The sequence below is a fragment of the Salvelinus namaycush genome, chromosome 36 (genome assembly GCF_016432855.1).
Source record: "Salvelinus namaycush isolate Seneca chromosome 36, SaNama_1.0, whole genome shotgun sequence".
In the NCBI taxonomy this organism is placed as follows: Eukaryota; Metazoa; Chordata; class Actinopteri; order Salmoniformes; family Salmonidae; genus Salvelinus; species Salvelinus namaycush.
This window is the reverse complement of record NC_052342.1, coordinates 21,641,090-21,664,225: the sequence shown is the minus strand read 5'-3', so window position 1 is coordinate 21,664,225 and position 23,136 is coordinate 21,641,090. Positions and strand designations below refer to the sequence as shown.

General features: G+C 40.5%; 1 protein-coding gene across 1 annotated transcript in view; it reads right to left on the bottom strand.

The window, feature by feature from the left end:
* Window positions 1–5,638: 5,638 nt before the first annotated feature.
* The window catches only part of LOC120030477 (asialoglycoprotein receptor 1-like), a 33,178-nt gene continuing 15,680 nt past the window's right edge, over window positions 5,639–23,136 (bottom strand). Inside the window, exons 3-10 of the mRNA XM_038975890.1 lie at window positions 22,664–22,810; window positions 22,123–22,191; window positions 21,801–21,830; window positions 13,018–13,053; window positions 8,926–9,009; window positions 8,357–8,523; window positions 7,931–8,058; window positions 5,639–6,152 (exon numbers count right to left, since the gene is read on the bottom strand). Coding sequence (XP_038831818.1) covers window positions 5,957–6,152; window positions 7,931–8,058; window positions 8,357–8,523; window positions 8,926–9,009; window positions 13,018–13,053; window positions 21,801–21,830; window positions 22,123–22,191; window positions 22,664–22,810 — 857 coding nt within the window. The 3' untranslated portion in view covers window positions 5,639–5,956. The remainder of the gene's footprint in view (window positions 6,153–7,930; window positions 8,059–8,356; window positions 8,524–8,925; window positions 9,010–13,017; window positions 13,054–21,800; window positions 21,831–22,122; window positions 22,192–22,663; window positions 22,811–23,136) is intronic.

The window sequence follows — 23,136 nt, the reverse complement described above, 5'->3', positions numbered from 1 at the left end:
ATAGACTCAGATACCGAACAGCAAACACAGGGGAAGTTACAAAGAAGAGAGAATTATGATAATTTATTGTTTATTTTGTTTTGGTCTAATTTCATCCATGTTTGAAGTGGCAATTTGCGATTGCTACATACTTTTAAATGAGTGGTATATAACTATTGATTCATGTAGAATACAACATATGCTTGTTTAACTCTATTGTTTGTAAACATTGCAATTGTAAAAACAAAATGGTGGCAGGGTGCAGGCATTGTTATTATTTGAACAGCAGATTTCCCCTTTAGCGGTAGAACTTTTTGCATACTGTCCTATTTTCTGTAAATGAATGTGAAAACATGCAGATGAATACAGTAGCACTGTACATGCTTTAAAATAAAATGTGTAAACAAAACAGCTGAATTGGAAATGGGAAACCCATTCAATCAATCAAATTGACCAATCAATAAGTAAATACATAAACCAATCATTCAATTAATAAATAAATCAAGCAAGCAACAACCAACAGTATGTAATAATGTTTCTTTTTTTTGTCTAATTATGTTTATCTAATTATGTTTGTCTAATTATGTTTATATAATTATAATTATATAATTATGTAATTATGTCTAATTATTAATACGCTGAGAATTCATATTTCCAAATATAACTATAAAACGTATCTGTCACTTCCAGCTGGTTATGTGGAGGAACTACAGAGATTTGGCAGTCAATTATGGCTAAAAGCAAAAGAGTTTGACCTCTGGAAAAAAGCTAAAATATTGGAGTGGCTGCAGTTCTGGATTTTCTGGAAACCCGATTTGCCATGGCTAAAGATTTCTGTACATGTGAAGATTTTTTTTATTTAGCTGCCCGCTCCACTGCCTACGTAGCTGCTGCTCAGCACTCCACCTCCTTGGTTGGCCACGATTGCCTTTGTCTGGTATATCCATAGAGATAGATATAGTGCTTCCTCCTTTAAAGGTTGTGTCATACTGCGGCACACCTTGCGGGTTGCTGCAGCATTCTGTGGAACGTTATCTATTTGTCAGCCATTTTATCTGTTAATACAAGTTATTGCTAATGTAACAGTGTAGCTTCCGTCCCTCTCCTCGCTGGGCTTGAACCAGGGACCCTCTGCACACATCAACAACTGCCTCCAATGAAGCATCGTTACCCATCTCTCCACAAAAGCCACGGCCCTCGCAGAGCAAAGGAAACTACTAGTTCAAGGTCTCAGAGCGAGTGACGTCACTGATTGAAACGCTATTAGCGTGCACCCCGCTAACTAGCTAGCAATTTCACACCGGTTACACTAGTTTGACCACCAGAGGGCATCTTTGAGAAGCATTTGATAGTATTCCATATTGGCATTACCAGATAATTTAAAACCTTATTTGTAATAACATAGTATATGGGATTGATTTTAAGAAATGTGGCTTTATTAATTTGATTAATATTATGGTGTTTCTATTCATAGAAAAATAAAATTTAAACCCTCAGGGTTTCCGTTCGGAAGGAGTGGAACAACGTAACGGTCGGGAGTAGGCTACAGGATTGGAGGATTGGCCACCCTGCCACTTGTTGTGGTATACAGCTGAGGAATGTTGCTAGGGGAATTCATTCATGTACATTGTTTGTTTACACTGATATTGTTAACAAGACTGTCATAAAATAACAGTATATTTTGTGTTATGTTTTGTGTTTATTTAGCGCTTTTCTACCAACTGAGGTACTCAAAGCACTTTACATAGTAGGGGGAAACTCACCTCATCCTCCAGCAATGTGTTTCACCCACCTGGATGATGCAAAGTGACAATTTGTGTGTCAGAACGCTCACCACACATCAGCTATTAGGTGGAGAGGTGAGGAGTGATAGAGTGCCTTCAGAAAGTATTCATACTCCTTGACTAATTCCACATTTTATTGTGTTACAGCCTGAATTCAAAATGTATTAAAATATGAATTTTTCTCACCCATCTACACACAATACCCATAATGAGAAAGTGAAAACGTTTTTAGAAATGTTTGCAAATGTATTGAAAATTAAAAGTATTCACACCCCTGAGTCATTACTTTATAGAATCAACTTTGATAGTGATAACAGCTGTGAGTTTTTCTTGGTAAGTCTCTAAGAGCTTTCCACACCTGGACTGTGCAATATTTGCCCATTATTATTTTTTTAAATGATTCAAGCTCTGTCAAATTGGTTGTTGATCATTGCTAGACAACCATTTTCAGGTCTTGCCTTAGATTTTCAAGTAAAGTCAAAACTGTATCTCAGCCACTCAAGAACATGGACTATCCTCGTGGTAAGCAACTCCATTGTAGATTTGGCCTTGTGTTTTAGGTTATTGTCCTGCTGGAAGGTGAATTTCTCTCCCAGTGTCTGGTGGAAAGCAGACAACCAGGTTTTCTCTAGGATTTTGTCTGTGCTTAGCTCTGTTTCTTTTTTATCCAGAAAAAATTCCCAGTCCTCGATTGCAAGCATACCCGAAACATGATGCTGTCACCACCTGAAAATATGAAGAGTGGTACTCATTATTAATGTATTGTATTGTATTTGCTTCAACCATAACACTCTGTATTCAGTACAAAAAGTGTATTGCTTTGCCATACTTCAGTGCGTTGTTGCAAACAGGATGCATGTTTTGGAATATTTGTATTCTGTACAGGCTTCCTTCTTTTCACTCTGTCAATTAGGTTAGTATTGTGGAGTAACTACAATGTTGTTGATCGATCCTCAGTTTTCTCCTATCACAGCCATTTAACTCCAACTGTTTTAAAAAGTCTCCATTGGCATGGTGAAATCGCTGAGAAGTTTTCTTCCTCTCAGGCAGTTAGTGAGGAAGGACACTGTGACGCACTTAAGCATAGTGGGTGCGGAGTCAGGCGCAGGAGGCAGAAAGTACTGAGTAGTGCTTTATTTAGGCACGGGGAAAAATCGTGCGCGCCAAAACTCACGGGCGCAACAAACACTATACCCAAAACCAAGACGTAACAAGTCCAGAGGGAAAACCCCAAAACGAAACACGCTACCAATACACTACCACACACAAACACAGTGGGAAAAATAAGCCCACACAAAGAGCAGGCGGGCTGACCAGCTTAAATAGCCCAACTAAACGTAAACAAGAAACAGGTGTAACTAATAAGACAAAACCAACAGAAAAGGGAAAAGGGATCGGTGGCAGCTAGTAGACCGGTGACGACAACCGCCGAGCACCGCCTGAAAAGGAAGAGGAGCCACCTTCGGTAGGAGTCGTGACAGACACCTGTATCATTCTAGTGACTGGGAATATTGATACACCATCCAAGGTGTATTTACCAACTTCACCAAGCTCAAACGGATACTCAAGTCTGCTTCTTTTTATTTTGGCTACCAATGGGTGTCCATCTTTGAGAGTCCTGGTCTTTCGGGTTGAATCTGTGTTTGAAATTCACTTCTCAATTGAGGGACCTTGGAGATAATTGTTTATCGGGGTACAGAGATGAGGTAGTCATTCAAAAATCATGTTAAAAACTATCATTGCACACAGAGTGAATCCATGCAATTTATTACTTGTTAAGCACAATTCACTCCTGAACTTATTAAGCTTGCCATAACAAAGGGGTTGACTCAAGAAATGTCTGCTTTCCATTTTATATTAATTTGTAAACATTTTGAAAAACATAATTCCATTTTACATTATGGGGTATTGTATTTAGGCCAGTGACAAAGTGACAAAGCATCTCAATTTAATCAATTTGAAATTCAGACTGTAATGCAACAGAATGTGGAAAAGTCAAGGGGTGTGAATACTTTCTGAAGACACTGTATTATACCAATTAGTAATGAGGGGGATATGATGGAAGGGGGCCAGGTTGGGAATGTTGCCATGACACCAGGGTTAACATCCCTAGTCTTACAATAGGTGCCATGGGATTTTTAATAACCACTGTTTAACTTCCTATCCAAAAGACAGCACCCTAAGCAGGGAATTGTCACCTAGACTCCCCTGGAATCTAGTTAGACCAGAGGGAAGAGTGGCCCCTACTGACCCTCCAACACCACTTCCAGCAGTCTCCCATCCAGAGACAGACCAGGCCCGACCCTGCTCAGCTTCAGAGGCAAGCCAGCAGTGGGATGAAGGGTGGTATGCTGCTGGTACTGTATGTGACAGAGTGTAAAGCGACATGTGATAACATTAAACTACACATGTGAAACTATTTTAGCATGTGAAAACATGATCTCGTGAAATAAATGTGACAACATGGGGATACAACATTTCAATGTGATACCATGAAACTACACGCGAAAACATTTTCACAACTAAAACAGCATATTTTGATTTTCAAATGTGATTTTTTTTCAAGTGTGAAAATGCAATTCTATTTTCACGTGAGGTGGAACCGTGATTTTTGTGAAAAGGTAGTGTTAACATGCATTTAATACATGTGAACATATGGGTTCAAAATGTGAAAATGTCAGCTTAACATGTGAAAACAGCTATTTCACATGTGAAATAGTATTTTTTGCAAGGGATGTAATTAAATGGTGTATGAGTTTTAAGGTGAGTGACATGCTGTACATTTGACATGATCACTTCAATATGACCCCACCTGGGATTTGAAACTCACAACCTCTACATTTGGGGTACGCTGATCTTTCTGCTGCGCCAACAAGTCTGTACAGTCGCATTCTCAGAAGTCCCCCACAGATGAATTACCTATACATCTAGGAACTTTGCAAAATAATGCCAACTGCACTTCTATTTTAGTTATCAGTTAATCTGACTATTCTGTCATCATTGATTTAATTTACTGGATTCAGCAATTTGAGTGTTTTCTGTATAATTGTCTAATGTTGGTGGGGCATATTATTCTGTTTTAATGTTACTCCTGAATATCTGAATATAACTGAATAACTTAGCACTTAACGGCAGGCGAGTTGAGGACTTGTGAAGCGTCTGTTTCTCAAACTAGACACTAATGTACTTGTCCTCTTTCTCAGTTGTGCACTGGGGTCTCACTACGCTTTCTATTCTGGTTAGGGCCAGTTTGCACTGTTCTGTGAAGGGAGTAGTACACTGCGTTGTACGAGATCTTCAGTTGCTTGGCATTTTCTCGCATGGAATAGCCTTAAAATCCTTAAGAACTTTTAAATAGTATGCGCGAAACACCAGTCTTAACGTCAAAAGTGAAGAGGTGACTCCGGGATGCTGGCCTTCCAGGCAGAGTTCCTCTGTCCAGTGTCTGTGTTTTTTTGCCTATTTTAATCTTTTATTTTTAATTGGCAAGTCTGAGATATGTTTTTTTTCTTTGCAACTCTATGATTTCTTTTTGATGTCACTTCGTAAAACCACTTCATTTAGTGTAGATAAAGAGGAGGAGACAGGTTAAAGAAGGATTTTTAAGCCTTGAGAAAATTGAGACATGGATTGTTTATGTGTGCCATTCAGAGGGTGAATGGGCAAGACAAAATGTTTAAGTGTCTTTTAACAGGGTATGGTAGTACGTGCCAGGCACACTGGATTGTGTCAGGAAATGCAAAGCTGCTGTTTTTTTTCTTGTTTGTATTAACAATGGTCCACCACCCAATGGACATCCAGCCAACTTGACACAACTTTGGGAAGCTTTGTAGTCAACATGGGCCAACATCCCTGTGGAACGCTTTCGACACCTTGTAGAGTCCACATCCTGATGAATTGAGGCTGTTCTGAGGGCAAAAGGGGGGATGGGGGGGTGCAACTCCAGTGCTTGGTATATTCATTGTATGGCTAGTACTCTCCATGAATCCAAATGAGACATTTCAGGTCGGTTTCCTGGACACATATTAATCCCTAGTCCTGGACTAAGAAACACTTTGAATGGAGAATCTATTGAATATGCTTCTTAGTCCAGGACTAGGTTTAATCTGTGTCTGGGAAACTGGCCCTTTATACTGCCCAACAATGCAGTACCTTGTGCTGGTTACTAATTCAATACATTCCATTTGGCAGCACTATGAAGTGGCTGCAGGTCTCTCACAGACTGCACGACTCTCACAAATTCTCCTACATGGTTGGTCACATGCAAAGTCAAACCAACATCTGTTTCGACTGGAACATCTTTGACCCATTCGGGCACAGTCTTCACCTGGGTCCCAGTCATTTGGTTCTGGACGGGTTGAAAATGTTTCAGTGTTTGGGTCCCAGAACCTAGAACAGGGAGGAGGGAAACCATTACTCCATACTGTACAGTGCCTTGCAAAAGTATTCATCCGCCTTGGCGTTTTTCCTATTTTGTTGTCATTTAACTAGATTTTTATTTGGACTTCATGTAATGGACATACACAAAATAGTCCAAATTGGTGAAGTGATTATTATTTATTTATTTTTAAACAACAACAACATATTTAAAAAAAACGGAAAGTGGTGCGTGCATATGTATTCACCCCCTTTTCTATGAAGCCCCTAAATAAGATCTGGTGCAATCAATTACGTTCAGAAGTCACATAACTAGTTAAATAAAGTCCACCTGTGTGCAATCTAAGTGTCACATGGTCTCAGTATATATATATATACACCTGTTATGAAAGATTCTAAGAGTCTGCAACACCACTAAGCAAGCGGCACCACCAAGCAATCAGCTCCTTGAAGACCAAGGAGCTCTCCAAACAGGGACAAAGTTGTGGAGAACTACAGATCAGGGTTGGGTAATAAAAAAACATCTGAAACTTTGAACATCTCACGGAGCACCATTAAATCCATTATTAAAAAATAGAAAGAATATGGCACAACAACAAACCCGCCAAGAGAGGGCTGTCCACCAAAACTCATGGACCAGGCATTAATCAGAGAGGCAACAAAGAGACCAAAGATAACCCTGAAGGAGCTGCAAAGCTCCACAGCGGAGATTGGAGTATCTGTCCATAGGACCACTTTAAGCTGTACACTCCACAGACCTGGGCTTTACGGAAGAGTGGTCAGAAAAAACCCATTGTTTAAAGAAATTAATAAGCAAACACGTTTGGTGTTCGCCAAAAGGCATGTGGGAGACTCCCCAAACATATGGAAGAAGGTACTCTGGTCAGATGAGACAAAAATGTTGCTTTTTGGCAATCAAGGAAAACGCTATGTCTGGCACAAACACAACACCTCGCATCACTCCGAGAACACCATGTTTTTCATCTGCAGGGACAGGGAAACTAGCCAGAATTGAAGGAATGATGGATGGCGCTAAATACAGGGAAATTGAGGGAAACCTGTTTCAGTCTTCCAGAGACTTGAGACTGGTACGGAGGTTCACCTTCCAGCAGGACATTGACCCTAAGCATACTGCTAAAGCAACACTCGAGTGGTTTAAGGGGAAACATTTAAATGTCTTGGAATGGCCTAGTCAAAGCCCAGACCTAAATCCAATCGAGAATCTGTGGTATGACTTAAAGATTGCTGTACACCAGCAGAACCCATCCAACTTGAAGGAGCTGAAGCAGTTTTGCCTTGAAGAATGGGCAAAAATCCTAGTGGCTAGATGTGCCAAGTTTATAGAGACATACCCCACAAGACTTGAAGCTGTAATTGCTGCAAAAGTTAGCTCTACAAAGTATTGACTTGGGGGGGGGGGGGGGGGGGGGGGGGTGAATAGTTACACTAAAGTTTAGTGTTCTGTGTTATTTCTTGTTTGTTTCACAATAAAAAATATTTTGCATCTTCAAAGTGGTAGGCATGTTGTGTAAATCAAATGATACAAACTCCCCAAAAATATATTTTAATTCCAGGTTGTAATGCAACAAAATAGGAAAAATGACAAGGGGAGTGAATAGTTTCGCAAGCTACTGTATGTGTTCACAGAAGGAAACACATGGCTTACAAAACTATATAGACTATTATTATATGGTTACGTGGGAATGTGTTATTGTGTACTTGAGTGTACAAATGTGTGTAAATGTGTGTGTGCATGTGTGTGTTGTACGTGTTATGTTGTATGTCCTTACTTGATGCTGTCATCTAGAGTTGTATTGTCCATCCAGACCCACACTCCCTCTTGCTTCTTGTCTGTCAGTCCAATCCAGGGGCTGTTACCAAGATCAGTGCTTCTCACAATTTTTTCTATTATAAACTCCTATGAAGGAGACAACTTATGTTAGTCAAACAATAGACTGAGATGATGCAGAAAGAGACACACCAGTAGAATATCTTTCAAATATTAGATCTAGATAATTAAAACTACAGCTGGATCTTTAACTCAAATTTTAAAGGGGAATGGAAACACTTTAGAACACCAGCTAACTGTAAATCTCCATATTTGCAAGTCTGCTTAATCTTTTGGCTTATTTACCACACAATACTGTGTCCTAACCTGAAGTCTGCACTTTATTTGAGAGTCAAGTAGCAATTCATTACTGCACCTCCAATCTTACCTGCTCCTGCCGACTCTCTATGATGACCAGGTGTCCTCCATCGTGGATGCAGGCGTACTGACTCTGTTCCCAGGTCAGTTTGTCTTTAGAGAAGTAGTAGCATGATCCATTGTGGAACTCCCAGCCAGGAGAACACAGCTGACTGGTATTACATCTCTTCTGATTCCCTAGAAGAGAGAAGAGATAACATAATTGAAATGTGATAACTTTCACTTCTATATCCTGTGATACATCACTTCTGATTCCCTAGAAGAGAGAGAGGAGAGACAAGAACACACCAGAAGACAAGGAGACAAGAGACAATGAGATGCCATTTGTATTTGATGACTTACAGTACGACAGTATATACTATATTTATATGTATATCCAGGATATACAGTATAATACAGTAGAATATTCAGTACTACAGTATATCCTATATTTATATGTATATCCAGTAAATACAGCATAATAATATAAGTACAATATAATACAGTATAATATTCAGTACTACAATATATGGTATATTATAAATGTCCATGAGGCATCCACTTTTGTACTCTCATGCATGGGAGGAGGATAGAACTAACCTTGGATGGTTGCCAGGAGATCTTTGACCCTAGTAAGGTTGGCATTACAGTCTTGTAGCTCTGAGGATAACAGCTCTCTCTGGACTGAGAACAGAATAGATTGATATCTTATTAGAATATTTTTCCCATCTTAATCTTTTATTTTTATTGGCCAGTCTGAGATATGGCTCTTTCTTTGCAACTCTGCCTAGAAGGCCAGCATCCCGGAGTCGCCTCTTCACTGTTGATGTGTTTTGCGGGTACTATTTAATGAAGCTGACAGTTTAGGACTTGTGAGGCGTCTGTTTCTCACACTAGACACTCTAATGTACTTGTCCTCTTGCTCAGTTGGGCACCGGGGCCTCCCACTCCTCTTTCTATCCTGGTTAGAGCCAGTTTGCGCTGTTCTGTGAAGGGAGTAGTACACAGCATTGTACGAGATCTTCGGTTTCTTGGCAATTTCTCGCATGGAATAGCCTTCATTTCTCTGAACAGGAATAGACTGACGAGTTTCAGAAGAAAGGGCTTTGTTTCTGGCCATTTTGAGGCTGTAATCGAACCCACAAAGGCTGATGCTCCAGATACTCAACTAGTCTAAAGAAGGCAGGTTTTATTGCTTCTTTAATCAAGACAACAGTTTCAGCTGTGCTAACATAATTGCAAAAGGGTTTTCTAATGATCAACTAGACTTTTAAAATTATAAACTTGGACTAACTAACACAACGTGCCATTGGAACACAGGAGTGATGGTTGCTGACAATGGGCCTCTGTACGCCTATATAGATATTCCATAAAAAATCTTTCATTTCCAGCTACAATAGTCATTTACAAAATTAACAATGTCTACACTGTATTTCTGATCAATTTGATGTTATTTTAATGGACAAAAAAGTTGCTTTTCTTTTAAAAACAAGGACATTTCTAAGTGACCCCAAACTTTTGAACGGTAGTGTATATATTATTTAAAATATGTACAGTACCAGTCAAATGTTTGGACACACCTACTCATTCAAGGGTTTTTCATACATTTTTACTATATTCTACATTGTAGAATAATAGTAAAGACATTAAAACTTTGAAAAAACACATATGGAATCAGGTAGTAACAAAAAAGTGTTAATCGAATCAAAATATATACATATATTTTTTGAATATATTTTCCTTTATTATAAAATAACTGTTGACTTAAGGCCATATTACAAAGGTATGTATTTGACGAACAAAACATTTGAAGTACAAAATTGTCACGCCTGCCCCCGCTCCCCCTCCCTGGTGCTCAAAGGCGTCAGGCTCCCCAGCATTACCCACTCCTGCCACCATCAGTACGAACACCTGCCTTTCCCCGTCACGCGCATCAACGTGTTATTGGACTCACCTGGACTCAATCACATGTTTATTACCTCCCCTATATTTGTCATTTCCCCATCTCTGTTCCCCGCTGCTGCATTGATAGTGGTTTGTCGTTGTGTATCTGTGTGCTGACGCTGTTCCTGTCTTGTTCTTTGTCTGTTCCTAATTAAATGTCAACTCCCCGTACCTGCTGCTCGTCTCCAGCGTGGGTCCTTACACAAAATGACTTTCCAATACACTTCACCACACTGATATGACTAGGTTTCCATTAGGGCCAGAAGTCTTTCCTAGTCAACTAAAACCCCTTTGCTTCCTCATACACATTACAATGGTAGCATATACAATATTCAAATAATATGTTTTGGGGAAGCAATACTACTGTAAATGTAATCCTAACCTTGATAACATGGAACTTTGTACTGAAATGAGAAGTTTGAGTTAAATTGGGTTCAACTTCCACTTTTAAACTTCACATTAATAATTAATGAATATATGATATGAATAGGAGCATTGTGGCCAGTCAGTCCCCGTTCAGTTGATTCCTGTTCTAGACTACCTACCTGTTATGATGAGGGTCTCATTCTGTAGTCTCTTATAGCTGTCTTGTAGTTCAGTTGAGTCCTGTTCTAGACTACCTACCTGTTATGATGAGGGTCTCATTCTGTAGTCTCTTATAGCTGTCTTGTAGTTCAGTTGAGTCCTGTTCTAGACTACCTACCTGTTATGATGAGGGTCTCATTCTGTAGTCTCTTAAAGCTGTCTTGTAGTTCAGTTGAGTCCTGTTCTAGACTACCTACCTGTTATGATGAGGGTCTTATTCTGTAGTCTCTTATAGCTGTCTTGTAGTTCAGTTGAGTCCTGTTCTATACTACCTACCTGTTATGATGTGGGTCTCATTCTGTAGTCTCTTATAGCTGTCTTGTAGTTCAGTTGAGTCCTGTTCTAGACTACCTACCTGTTATGATGTGGGTCTCATTCTGTAGTCTCTTATAGCTGTCTTGTAGTTCAGTTGAGTCCTGTTCTAGACTACCTACCTGTTATGATGTGGGTCTCATTCTGTAGTCTCTTATAGCTGTCTTGTAGTTCAGTTGAGTCCTGTTCTAGACTACCTACCTGTTATGATGTGGGTCTCATTCTGTAGTCTCTTATAGCTGTCTTGTAGTTCAGTTGAGTCCTGTTCTATACCTACCTGTTATGATGAGGGTCTCATTCTGTAGTCTCTTATAGCTGTCTTGTAGTTCAGTTGAGTCCTGTTCTAGACTACCTACCTGTTATGATGAGGGTCTCATTCTATAGTCTCTTATAGCTGTCTTGTAGTTCAGTTGAGTCCTGTTCTAGACTACCTACCTGTTATGATGAGGGTCTCATTCTGTAGTCTCTTATAGCTGTCTTGTAGTTCAGTTGAGTCCTGTTCTAGACTACCTACCTGTTATGATGAGGATCTCATTCTGTAGTCCCTTATAGCTGTCTTGTAGTTCAGTTGAGTCCTGTTCTAGACTACCTACCTGTTATGATGTGGGTCTCATTCTGTAGTCTCTTATAGCTGTCTTGTAGTTCAGTTGAGTCCTGTTCTAGACTACCTACCTGTTATGATGTGGGTCTCATTCTGTAGTCTCTTATAGCTGTCTTGTAGTTCAGTTGAGTCCTGTTCTATACCTACCTGTTATGATGAGGGTCTCATTCTGTAGTCTCTTATAGCTGTCTTGTAGTTCAGTTGAGTCCTGTTCTAGACTACCTACCTGTTATGATGTGGGTCTCATTCTGTAGTCTCTTATAGCTGTCTTGTAGTTCAGTTGAGTCCTGTTCTAGACTACCTACCTGTTATGATGTGGGTCTCATTCTGTAGTCTCTTATAGCTGTCTTGTAGTTCAGTTGAGTCCTGTTCTAGACTACCTACCTGTTATGATGTGGGTCTCATTCTGTAGTCTCTTATAGCTGTCTTGTAGTTCAGTTGAGTCCTGTTCTAGACTACCTACCTGTTATGATGTGGGTCTCATTCTGTAGTCTCTTATAGCTGTCTTGTAGTTCAGTTGAGTCCTGTTCTAGACTACCTACCTGTTATGATGAGGGTCTCATTCTGTAGTCTCTTATAGCTGTCTTGTAGTTCAGTTGAGTCCTGTTCTAGACTACCTACCTGTTATGATGAGGGTCTCATTCTGTAGTCTCTTATAGCTGTCTTGTAGTTCAGTTGAGTCTTGTTCTAGACTACCTACCTGTTATGATGTGGGTCTCATTCTGTAGTCTCTTATAGCTGTCTTGTAGTTCAGTTGAGTCCTGTTCTATACCTACCTGTTATGATGAGGGTCTCATTCTGTAGTCTCTTATAGCTGTCTTGTAGTTCAGTTGAGTCCTGTTCTAGACTACCTACCTGTTATGATGAGGGTCTCATTCTGTAGTCTCTTATAGCTGTCTTGTAGTTCAGTTGAGTCCTGTTCTAGACTACCTACCTGTTATGATGAGGGTCTCATTCTGTAGTCTCTTATAGCTGTCTTGTAGTTCAGTTGAGTCCTGTTCTAGACTACCTACCTGTTATGATGAGGGTCTCATTCTGTAGTCTCTTATAGCTGTCTTGTAGTTCAGTTGAGTCCTGTTCTAGACTACCTACCTGTTATGATGAGGGTCTCATTCTGTAGTCTCTTATAGCTGTCTTGTAGTTCAGTTGAGTCCTGTTCTAGACTACCTACCTGTTATGATGTGGGTCTCATTCTGTAGTCTCTTATAGCTGTCTTGTAGTTCAGTTGAGTCCTGTTCTAGACTACCTACCTGTTATGATGTGGGTCTCATTCTGTAGTCTCTTATAGCTGTCTTGTAGTTCAGTTGAGTCCTGTTCTAGACTACCTACCTGTTATGATGAGGGTCTCATTCTGTAGTCTCTTATAGCTGTCTTGTAGTTCAGTTGAGTCCTGTTCTATACTACCTACCTGTTATGATGAGGGTCTCATTCTGTAGTCTCTTATAGCTGTCTTGTAGTTCAGTTGAGTCCTGTTCTAGACTACCTACCTGTTATGATGAGGGTCTCATTCTGTAGTCTCTTATAGCTGTCTTGTAGTTCAGTTGAGTCCTGTTCTAGACTACCTACCTGTTATGATGAGGGTCTCATTCTGTAGTCTCTTATAGCTGTCTTGTAGTTCAGTTGAGTCCTGTTCTAGACTACCTACCTGTTATGATGTGGGTCTCATTCTGTAGTCTCTTATAGCTGTCTTGTAGTTCAGTTGAGTCCTGTTCTAGACTACCTACCTGTTATGATGTGGGTCTCATTCTGTAGTCTCTTATAGCTGTCTTGTAGTTCAGTTGAGTCCTGTTCTAGACTACCTACCTGTTATGATGTGGGTCTCATTCTGTAGTCTCTTATAGCTGTCTTGTAGTTCAGTTGAGTCCTGTTCTAGACTACCTACCTGTTATGATGTGGGTCTCATTCTGTAGTCTCTTATAGCTGTCTTGTAGTTCAGTTGAGTCCTGTTCTAGACTACCTACCTGTTATGATGTGGGTCTCATTCTGTAGTCTCTTATAGCTGTCTTGTAGTTCAGTTGAGTCCTGTTCTAGACTACCTACCTGTTATGATGAGGGTCTCATTCTGTAGTCTCTTATAGCTGTCTTGTAGTTCAGTTGAGTCCTGTTCTAGACTACCTACCTGTTATGATGAGGGTCTCATTCTGTAGTCTCTTATAGCTGTCTTGTAGTTCAGTTGAGTCCTGTTCTAGACTACCTACCTGTTATGATGAGGGTCTCATTCTGTAGTCTCTTATAGCTGTCTTGTAGTTCAGTTGAGTCCTGTTCTAGACTACCTACCTGTTATGATGAGGGTCTCATTCTGTAGTCTCTTATAGCTGTCTTGTAGTTCAGTTGAGTCCTGTTCTAGACTACCTACCTGTTATGATGAGGGTCTCATTCTGTAGTCTCTTATAGCTGTCTTGTAGTTCAGTTGAGTCCTGTTCTAGACTACCTACCTGTTATGATGAGGGTCTCATTCTGTAGTCTCTTATAGCTGTCTTGTAGTTCAGTTGAGTCCTGTTCTAGACTACCTACCTGTTATGATGTGGGTCTCATTCTGTAGTCTCTTATAGCTGTCTTGTAGTTCAGTTGAGTCCTGTTCTAGACTACCTACCTGTTATGATGTGGGTCTCATTCTGTAGTCTCTTATAGCTGTCTTGTAGTTCAGTTGAGTCCTGTTCTAGACTACCTACCTGTTATGATGTGGGTCTCATTCTGTAGTCTCTTATAGCTGTCTTGTAGTTCAGTTGAGTCCTGTTCTAGACTACCTACCTGTTATGATGTGGGTCTCATTCTGTAGTCTCTTATAGCTGTCTTGTAGTTCAGTTGAGTCCTGTTCTAGACTACCTACCTGTTATGATGTGGGTCTCATTCTGTAGTCTCTTATAGCTGTCTTGTAGTTCAGTTGAGTCCTGTTCTAGACTACCTACCTGTTATGATGAGGGTCTCATTCTGTAGTCTCTTATAGCTGTCTTGTAGTTCAGTTGAGTCCTGTTCTAGACTACCTACCTGTTATGATGAGGGTCTCATTCTGTAGTCTCTTATAGCTGTCTTGTAGTTCAGTTGAGTCCTGTTCTAGACTACCTACCTGTTATGATGAGGGTCTCATTCTGTAGTCTCTTATAGCTGTCTTGTAGTTCAGTTGAGTCCTGTTCTATACTACCTACCTGTTATGATGAGGGTCTCATTCTGTAGTCTCTTATAGCTGTCTTGTAGTTCAGTTGAGTCCTGTTCTATACTACCTACCTGTTATGATGTGGGTCTCATTCTGTAGTCTCTTATAGCTGTCTTGTAGTTCAGTTGAGTCCTGTTCTAGACTACCTACCTGTTATGATGAGGGTCTCATTCTGTAGTCTCTTATAGCTGTCTTGTAGTTCAGTTGAGTCCTGTTCTAGACTACCTACCTGTTATGATGTGGGTCTCATTCTGTAGTCTCTTATAGCTGTCTTGTAGTTCAGTTGAGTCCTGTTCTATACCTACCTGTTATGATGAGGGTCTCATTCTGTAGTCTCTTATAGCTGTCTTGTAGTTCAGTTGAGTCCTGTTCTAGACTACCTACCTGTTATGATGAGGGTCTCATTCTGTAGTCTCTTATAGCTGTCTTGTAGTTCAGTTGAGTCCTGTTCTAGACTACCTACCTGTTATGATGAGGGTCTCATTCTGTAGTCTCTTATAGCTGTCTTGTAGTTCAGTTGAGTCCTGTTCTAGACTACCTACCTGTTATGATGTGGGTCTCATTCTGTAGTCTCTTATAGCTGTCTTGTAGTTCAGTTGAGTCCTGTTCTAGACTACCTACCTGTTATGATGTGGGTCTCATTCTGTAGTCTCTTATAGCTGTCTTGTAGTTCAGTTGAGTCCTGTTCTAGACTACCTACCTGTTATGATGTGGGTCTCATTCTGTAGTCTCTTATAGCTGTCTTGTAGTTCAGTTGAGTCCTGTTCTAGACTACCTACCTGTTATGATGTGGGTCTCATTCTGTAGTCTCTTATAGCTGTCTTGCAGTTCAGTTGAGTCCTGTTCTAGACTACCTACCTGTTATGATGAGGGTCTCATTCTGTAGTCTCTTATAGCTGTCTTGTAGTTCAGTTGAGTCCTGTTCTATACTACCTACCTGTTATGATGTGGGTCTCATTCTGTAGTCTCTTATAGCTGTCTTGTAGTTCAGTTGAGTCCTGTTCTAGACTACCTACCTGTTATGATGTGGGTCTCATTCTGTAGTCTCTTATAGCTGTCTTGTAGTTCAGTTGAGTCTTGTTCTAGACTACCTACCTGTTATGATGTGGGTCTCATTCTGTAGTCTCTTATAGCTGTCTTGTAGTTCAGTTGAGTCCTGTTCTAGACTACCTACCTGTTATGATGAGGGTCTCATTCTGTAGTCTCTTATAGCTGTCTTGTAGTTCAGTTGAGTCCTGTTCTAGACTACCTACCTGTTATGATGAGGGTCTCATTCTGTAGTCTCTTATAGCTGTCTTGTAGTTCAGTTGAGTCCTGTTCTATACTACCTACCTGTTATGATGAGGGTCTCATTCTGTAGTCTCTTATAGCTGTCTTGTAGTTCAGTTGAGTCCTGTTCTAGACTACCTACCTGTTATGATGAGGGTCTCATTCTGTAGTCTCTTATAGCTGTCTTGTAGTTCCGTTGAGTCCTGTTCTATACTACCTACCTGTTATGATGAGGGTCTTATTCTGTAGTCTCTTATAGCTGTCTTGTAGTTCAGTTGAGTCCTGTTCTATACCTACCTGTTATGATGAGGGTCTCATTCTGTAGTCTCTTATAGCTGTCTTGTAGTTCAGTTGAGTCCTGTTCTAGACTACCTACCTGTTATGATGAGGGTCTCATTCTGTAGTCTCTTATAGCTGTCTTGTAGTTCAGTTGAGTCCTGTTCTAGACTACCTACCTGTTATGATGAGGGTCTCATTCTGTAGTCTCTTATAGCTGTCTTGTAGTTCAGTTGAGTCCTGTTCTAGACTACCTACCTGTTATGATGTGGGTCTCATTCTGTAGTCTCTTATAGCTGTCTTGTAGTTCAGTTGAGTCCTGTTCTAGACTACCTACCTGTTATGATGTGGGTCTCATTCTGTAGTCTCTTATAGCTGTCTTGTAGTTCAGTTGAGTCCTGTTCTAGACTACCTACCTGTTATGATGTGGGTCTCATTCTGTAGTCTCTTATAGCTGTCTTGTAGTTCAGTTGAGTCCTGTTCTAGACTACCTACCTGTTATGATGTGGGTCTCATTCTGTAGTCTCTTATAGCTGTCTTGCAGTTCAGTTGAGTCCTGTTCTAGACTACCTACCTGTTATGATGAGGGTCTCATTCTGTAGTCTCTTATAGCTGTCTTGTAGTTCAGTTGAGTCCTGTTCTATACTACCTACCTGTTATGATGTGGGTCTCATTCTGTAGTCTCTTATAGCTGTCTTGTAGTTCAGTTGAGTCCTGTTCTAGACTACCTACCTGTTATGATGTGGGTCTCATTCTGTAGTCTCTTATAGCTGTCTTGTAGTTCAGTTGAGTCTTGTTCTAGACTACCTACCTGTTATGATGTGGGTCTCATTCTGTAGTCTCTTATAGCTGTCTTGTAGTTCAGTTGAGTCCTGTTCTAGACTACCTACCTGTTATGATGAGGGTCTCATTCTGTAGTCTCTTATAGCTGTCTTGTAGTTCAGTTGAGTCCTGTTCTAGACTACCTACCTGTTATGATGAGGGTCTCATTCTGTAGTCTCTTATAGCTGTCTTGTAGTTCAGTTGAGTCCTGTTCTAGACTACCTACCTGTTATGATGTGGGTCTATTCTGTAGTCTCTTATAGCTGTCTTGTAGTTCAGTTGAGTCCTGTTCTAGACTACCTACCTGTTATGATGAGGGTCTCATTCTGTAGTCTCTTATAGCTGTCTTGTAGTTCAGTTGAGTCCTGTTCTAGACTACCTACCTGTTATGATGAGGGTCTCATTCTGTAGTCTCTTATAGCTGTCTTGTAGTTCAGTTGAGTCCTGTTCTAGACTACCTACCTGTTATGATGTGGGTCTCATTCTGTAGTCTCTTATAGCTGTCTTGTAGTTCAGTTGAGTCCTGTTCTATACCTACCTGTTATGATGAGGGTCTCATTCTGTAGTCTCTTATAGCTGTCTTGTAGTTCAGTTGAGTCCTGTTCTAGACTACCTACCTGTTATGATGTGGGTCTCATTTTGTAGTCTCTTATAGCTGTCTTGTAGTTCAGTTGAGTCCTGTTCTAGACTACCTACCTGTTATGATGAGGGTCTCATTCTGTAGTCTCTTATAGCTGTCTTGTAGATCAGTTGAGTCCTGTTCTAGACTACCTACCTGTTATGATGAGGGTCTCATTCTGTAGTCTCTTATAGCTGTCTTGTAGTTCAGTTGAGTCCTGTTCTAGACTACCTACCTGTTATGATGAGGGTCTCATTCTGTAGTCTCTTATAGCTGTCTTGTAGTTCAGTTGAGTCCTGTTCTATACTACCTACCTGTTATGATGGGGGTCTCATTCTGTAGTCTCTTATAGCTGTCTTGTAGTTCAGTTGAGTCCTGTTCTAGACTACCTACCTGTTATGATGTGGGTCTCATTCTGTAGTCTCTTATAGCTGTCTTGTAGTTCAGTTGAGTCCTGTTCTATACCTACCTGTTATGATGAGGGTCTCATTCTGTAGTCTCTTATAGCTGTCTTGTAGTTCAGTTGAGTCCTGTTCTAGACTACCTACCTGTTATGATGTGGGTCTCATTCTGTAGTCTCTTATAGCTGTCTTGTAGTTCAGTTGAGTCCTGTTCTAGACTACCTACCTGTTATGATGTGGGTCTCATTCTGTAGTCTCTTATAGCTGTCTTGTAGTTCAGTTGAGTCCTGTTCTAGACTACCTACCTGTTATGATGAGGGTCTCATTCTGTAGTCTCTTATAGCTGTCTTGTAGTTCAGTTGAGTCCTGTTCTAGACTACCTACCTGTTATGATGAGGGTCTCATTCTGTAGTCTCTTATAGCTGTCTTGTAGTTCAGTTGAGTCTTGTTCTAGACTACCTACCTGTTATGATGAGGGTCTCATTCTGTAGTCTCTTATAGCTGTCTTGTAGTTCAGTTGAGTCCTGTTCTAGACTACCTACCTGTTATGATGAGGGTCTCATTCTGTAGTCTCTTATAGCTGTCTTGTAGTTCAGTTGAGTCCTGTTCTAGACTACCTACCTGTTATGATGTGGGTCTCATTCTGTAGTCTCTTATAGCTGTCTTGTAGTTCAGTTGAGTCCTGTTCTAGACTACCTACCTGTTATGATGAGGGTCTCATTCTGTAGTCTCTTATAGCTGTCTTGTAGTTCAGTTGAGTCCTGTTCTAGACTACCTACCTGTTATGATGAGGGTCTCATTCTGTAGTCTCTTATAGCTGTCTTGTAGTTCAGTTGAGTCTTGTTCTAGACTACCTACCTGTTATGATGAGGGTCTCATTCTGTAGTCTCTTATAGCTGTCTTGTAGTTCAGTTGAGTCCTGTTCTAGACTACCTACCTGTTATGATGAGGGTCTCATTCTGTAGTCTCTTATAGCTGTCTTGTAGTTCAGTTGAGTCCTGTTCTAGACTACCTACCTGTTATGATGAGGGTCTCATTCTGTAGTCTCTTATAGCTGTCTTGTAGTTCAGTTGAGTCCTGTTCTAGACTACCTACCTGTTATGATGAGGGTCTCATTCTGTAGTCTCTTATAGCTGTCTTGTAGTTCAGTTGATTCCTGTTCTAGACTACCTACCTGTTATGATGAGGGTCTCATTCTGTAGTCTCTTATAGCTGTCTTGTAGTTCAGTTGAGTCCTGTTCTAGACTACCTACCTGTTATGATGTGGGTCTCATTCTGTAGTCTCTTATAGCTGTCTTGTAGTTCAGTTGAGTCCTGTTCTATACCTACCTGTTATGATGAGGGTCTCATTCTGTAGTCTCTTATAGCTGTCTTGTAGTTCAGTTGAGTCCTGTTCTAGACTACCTACCTGTTATGATGTGGGTCTCATTTTGTAGTCTCTTATAGCTGTCTTGTAGTTCAGTTGAGTCCTGTTCTAGACTACCTACCTGTTATGATGAGGGTCTCATTCTGTAGTCTCTTATAGCTGTCTTGTAGTTCAGTTGAGTCCTGTTCTAGACTACCTACCTGTTATGATGAGGGTCTCATTCTGTAGTCTCTTATAGCTGTCTTGTAGTTCAGTTGAGTCCTGTTCTATACTACCTACCTGTTATGATGAGGGTCTCATTCTGTAGTCTCTTATAGCTGTCTTGTAGTTCAGTTGAGTCCTGTTCTAGACTACCTACCTGTTATGATGAGGGTCTCATTCTGTAGTCTCTTATAGCTGTCTTGTAGTTCAGTTGAGTCCTGTTCTAGACTACCTACCTGTTATGATGAGGGTCTCATTCTGTAGTCTCTTATAGCTGTCTTGTAGTTCAGTTGAGTCCTGTTCTATACTACCTACCTGTTATGATGGGGGTCTCATTCTGTAGTCTCTTATAGCTGTCTTGTAGTTCAGTTGAGTCCTGTTCTAGACTACCTACCTGTTATGATGTGGGTCTCATTCTGTAGTCTCTTATAGCTGTCTTGTAGTTCAGTTGAGTCCTGTTCTAGACTACCTACCTGTTATGATGTGGGTCTCATTCTGTAGTCTCTTATAGCTGTCTTGTAGTTCAGTTGAGTCCTGTTCTAGACTACCTACCTGTTATGATGTGGGTCTCATTCTGTAGTCTCTTATAGCTGTCTTGTAGTTCAGTTGAGTCCTGTTCTATACCTACCTGTTATGATGAGGGTCTCATTCTGTAGTCTCTTATAGCTGTCTTGTAGTTCAGTTGAGTCTTGTTCTAGACTACCTACCTGTTATGATGAGGGTCTCATTCTGTAGTCTCTTATAGCTGTCTTGTAGTTCAGTTGAGTCCTGTTCTAGACTACCTACCTGTTATGATGTGGGTCTCATTCTGTAGTCTCTTATAGCTGTCTTGTAGTTCAGTTGAGTCCTGTTCTAGACTACCTACCTGTTATGATGTGGGTCTCATTCTGTAGTCTCTTATAGCTGTCTTGTAGTTCAGTTGAGTCCTGTTCTAGACTACCTACCTGTTATGATGTGGGTCTCATTCTGTAGTCTCTTATAGCTGTCTTGTAGTTCAGTTGAGTCCTGTTCTAGACTACCTACCTGTTATGATGAGGGTCTTATTCTGTAGTCTCTTATAGCTGTCTTATAGTTCAGTTGAGTCCTGTTCTAGACTACCTACCTGTTATGATGTGGGTCTCATTCTGTAGTCTCTTATAGCTGTCTTGTAGTTCAGTTGAGTCCTGTTCTAGACTACCTACCTGTTATGATGTGGGTCTCATTCTGTAGTCTCTTATAGCTGTCTTGTAGTTCAGTTGAGTCCTGTTCTAGACTACCTACCTGTTATGATGAGGGTCTCATTCTGTAGTCTCTTATAGCTGTCTTGTAGTTCAGTTGAGTCTTGTTCTAGACTACCTACCTGTTATGATGAGGGTCTCATTCTGTAGTCTCTTATAGCTGTCTTGTAGTTCAGTTGAGTCCTGTTCTAGACTACCTACCTGTTATGATGAGGGTCTCATTCTGTAGTCTCTTATAGCTGTCTTGTAGTTCAGTTGAGTCCTGTTCTAGACTACCTACCTGTTATGATGTGGGTCTCATTCTGTAGTCTCTTATAGCTGTCTTGTAGTTCAGTTGAGTCCTGTTCTAGACTACCTACCTGTTATGATGAGGGTCTCATTCTGTAGTCTCTTATAGCTGTCTTGTAGTTCAGTTGAGTCCTGTTCTATACTACCTACCTGTTATGATGTGGGTCTCATTCTGTAGTCTCTTATAGCTGTCTTGTAGTTCAGTTGAGTCCTGTTCTAGACTACCTACCTGTTATGATGAGGGTCTCATTCTGTAGTCTCTTATAGCTGTCTTGTAGTTCAGTTGATTCCTGTTCTAGACTACCTACCTGTTATGATGAGGGTCTCATTCTGTAGTCTCTTATAGCTGTCTTGTAGTTCAGTTGAGTCCTGTTCTAGACTACCTACCTGTTATGATGTGGGTCTCATTCTGTAGTCTCTTATAGCTGTCTTGTAGTTCATGCAGATTTCCTGTTATGAAAGAGTAAATAATATGGAGGAATAACATGAATTTATTTACATATCTAACCATAAAGTAAGTAAGTAAACCTTGTCCAAGCTAGAATGACCTATTATCTAACCATAGTCCTATTAAAATGAAACAATATTTTATTTATCTATTACAGTGAAACTGCAGTATTTTAATCTGAGCCAGTCCCCCATAGGCAAAATGCATCTTAATGATTTATATGAAGGATTCTCTGCAATATTTTTTATAATGGGTTGATCATGGTAAAGACGTCTGGATCATTGATATTCTCACCTGTTAGATTCCCTTTCATCTGGGCAAAGCGAGCCCCTTCAGCTTGAAGACTAGTCATGTTGGAAGCATCTGGAACAGAGACAGGGAGACAAGATGGAGGGTTGTTTTTCATTTTCAGCAGAGTTCCAGGCCAGCAACTATGGTGGATGCATAACCAGTCCAGCTCAGTTCAGTAGTGTAAAAGGGTTCAGTAGTGTAAAAGGGTTCAGTAATGTAAAAGGGTTCAATAATGTAAAAGGGTTCAGTAGTGTAAAAGGGTTCAGTAGTATAAAATGGTTCAGTAGTGTAAAAGGGTTCAGTAATGTAAAAGGGTTCAGTAGTGTAAAAGGGTTCAGTAGTGTAAAAGGGTTCAGTAGTGTAAAAGGGTTCAGTAGGGTAAAATGGTTCAGTAGTGTAAAATGGTTCAGTAGTGTAAAAGGGTTCAGTAGTGTAAAAGGGTTCAGTAGTGTAAAAGGGTTCAGTAGTGTAAAAGGGTTCAGTAGTGTAAAAGGGTTCAGTAGTGTAAAAGGGTCAGGGTTCAGTAAAATGTTTCTATACTCACAGAGGACTCCCAGAGTGATAGCCAAGCCCAGCAGTAGAACACAGAGACACACCAGGATCACCACGGGAACTCTCCCAGACCCTCCCTCAGGGATTGTAGCCTTTGACCCCACTGGGGGAGTGGGGTCACTATTGCAAGGGTCCCTTCCTGTAAAAGGAGTTGGTGTCAGAGGTTAAAAAGTCATAAGGTTTGTTATATTCGGGGTAAACTTTGAACATTGAGATATTAAAGACGTGATAGATCAGACGCATAGTGAATACGAAATCGAAGAGAATGGGTTTAATGTCAGGAGGTAGTGGGTCTCCGTAGAAAGACAGATGGCTTTGGAATGTGTTGGGTGGACGGGAGGAGATCACAGGATTGCTATAGGGGAAGCAGATGGACATCTGTGGATTAGGCAAAGTAGGGGTTGAGGTCAGGTCAGGTCAGATCCCCTGAAGTGAGAAATAAGGGTTTATTATCCTAGTACCCTC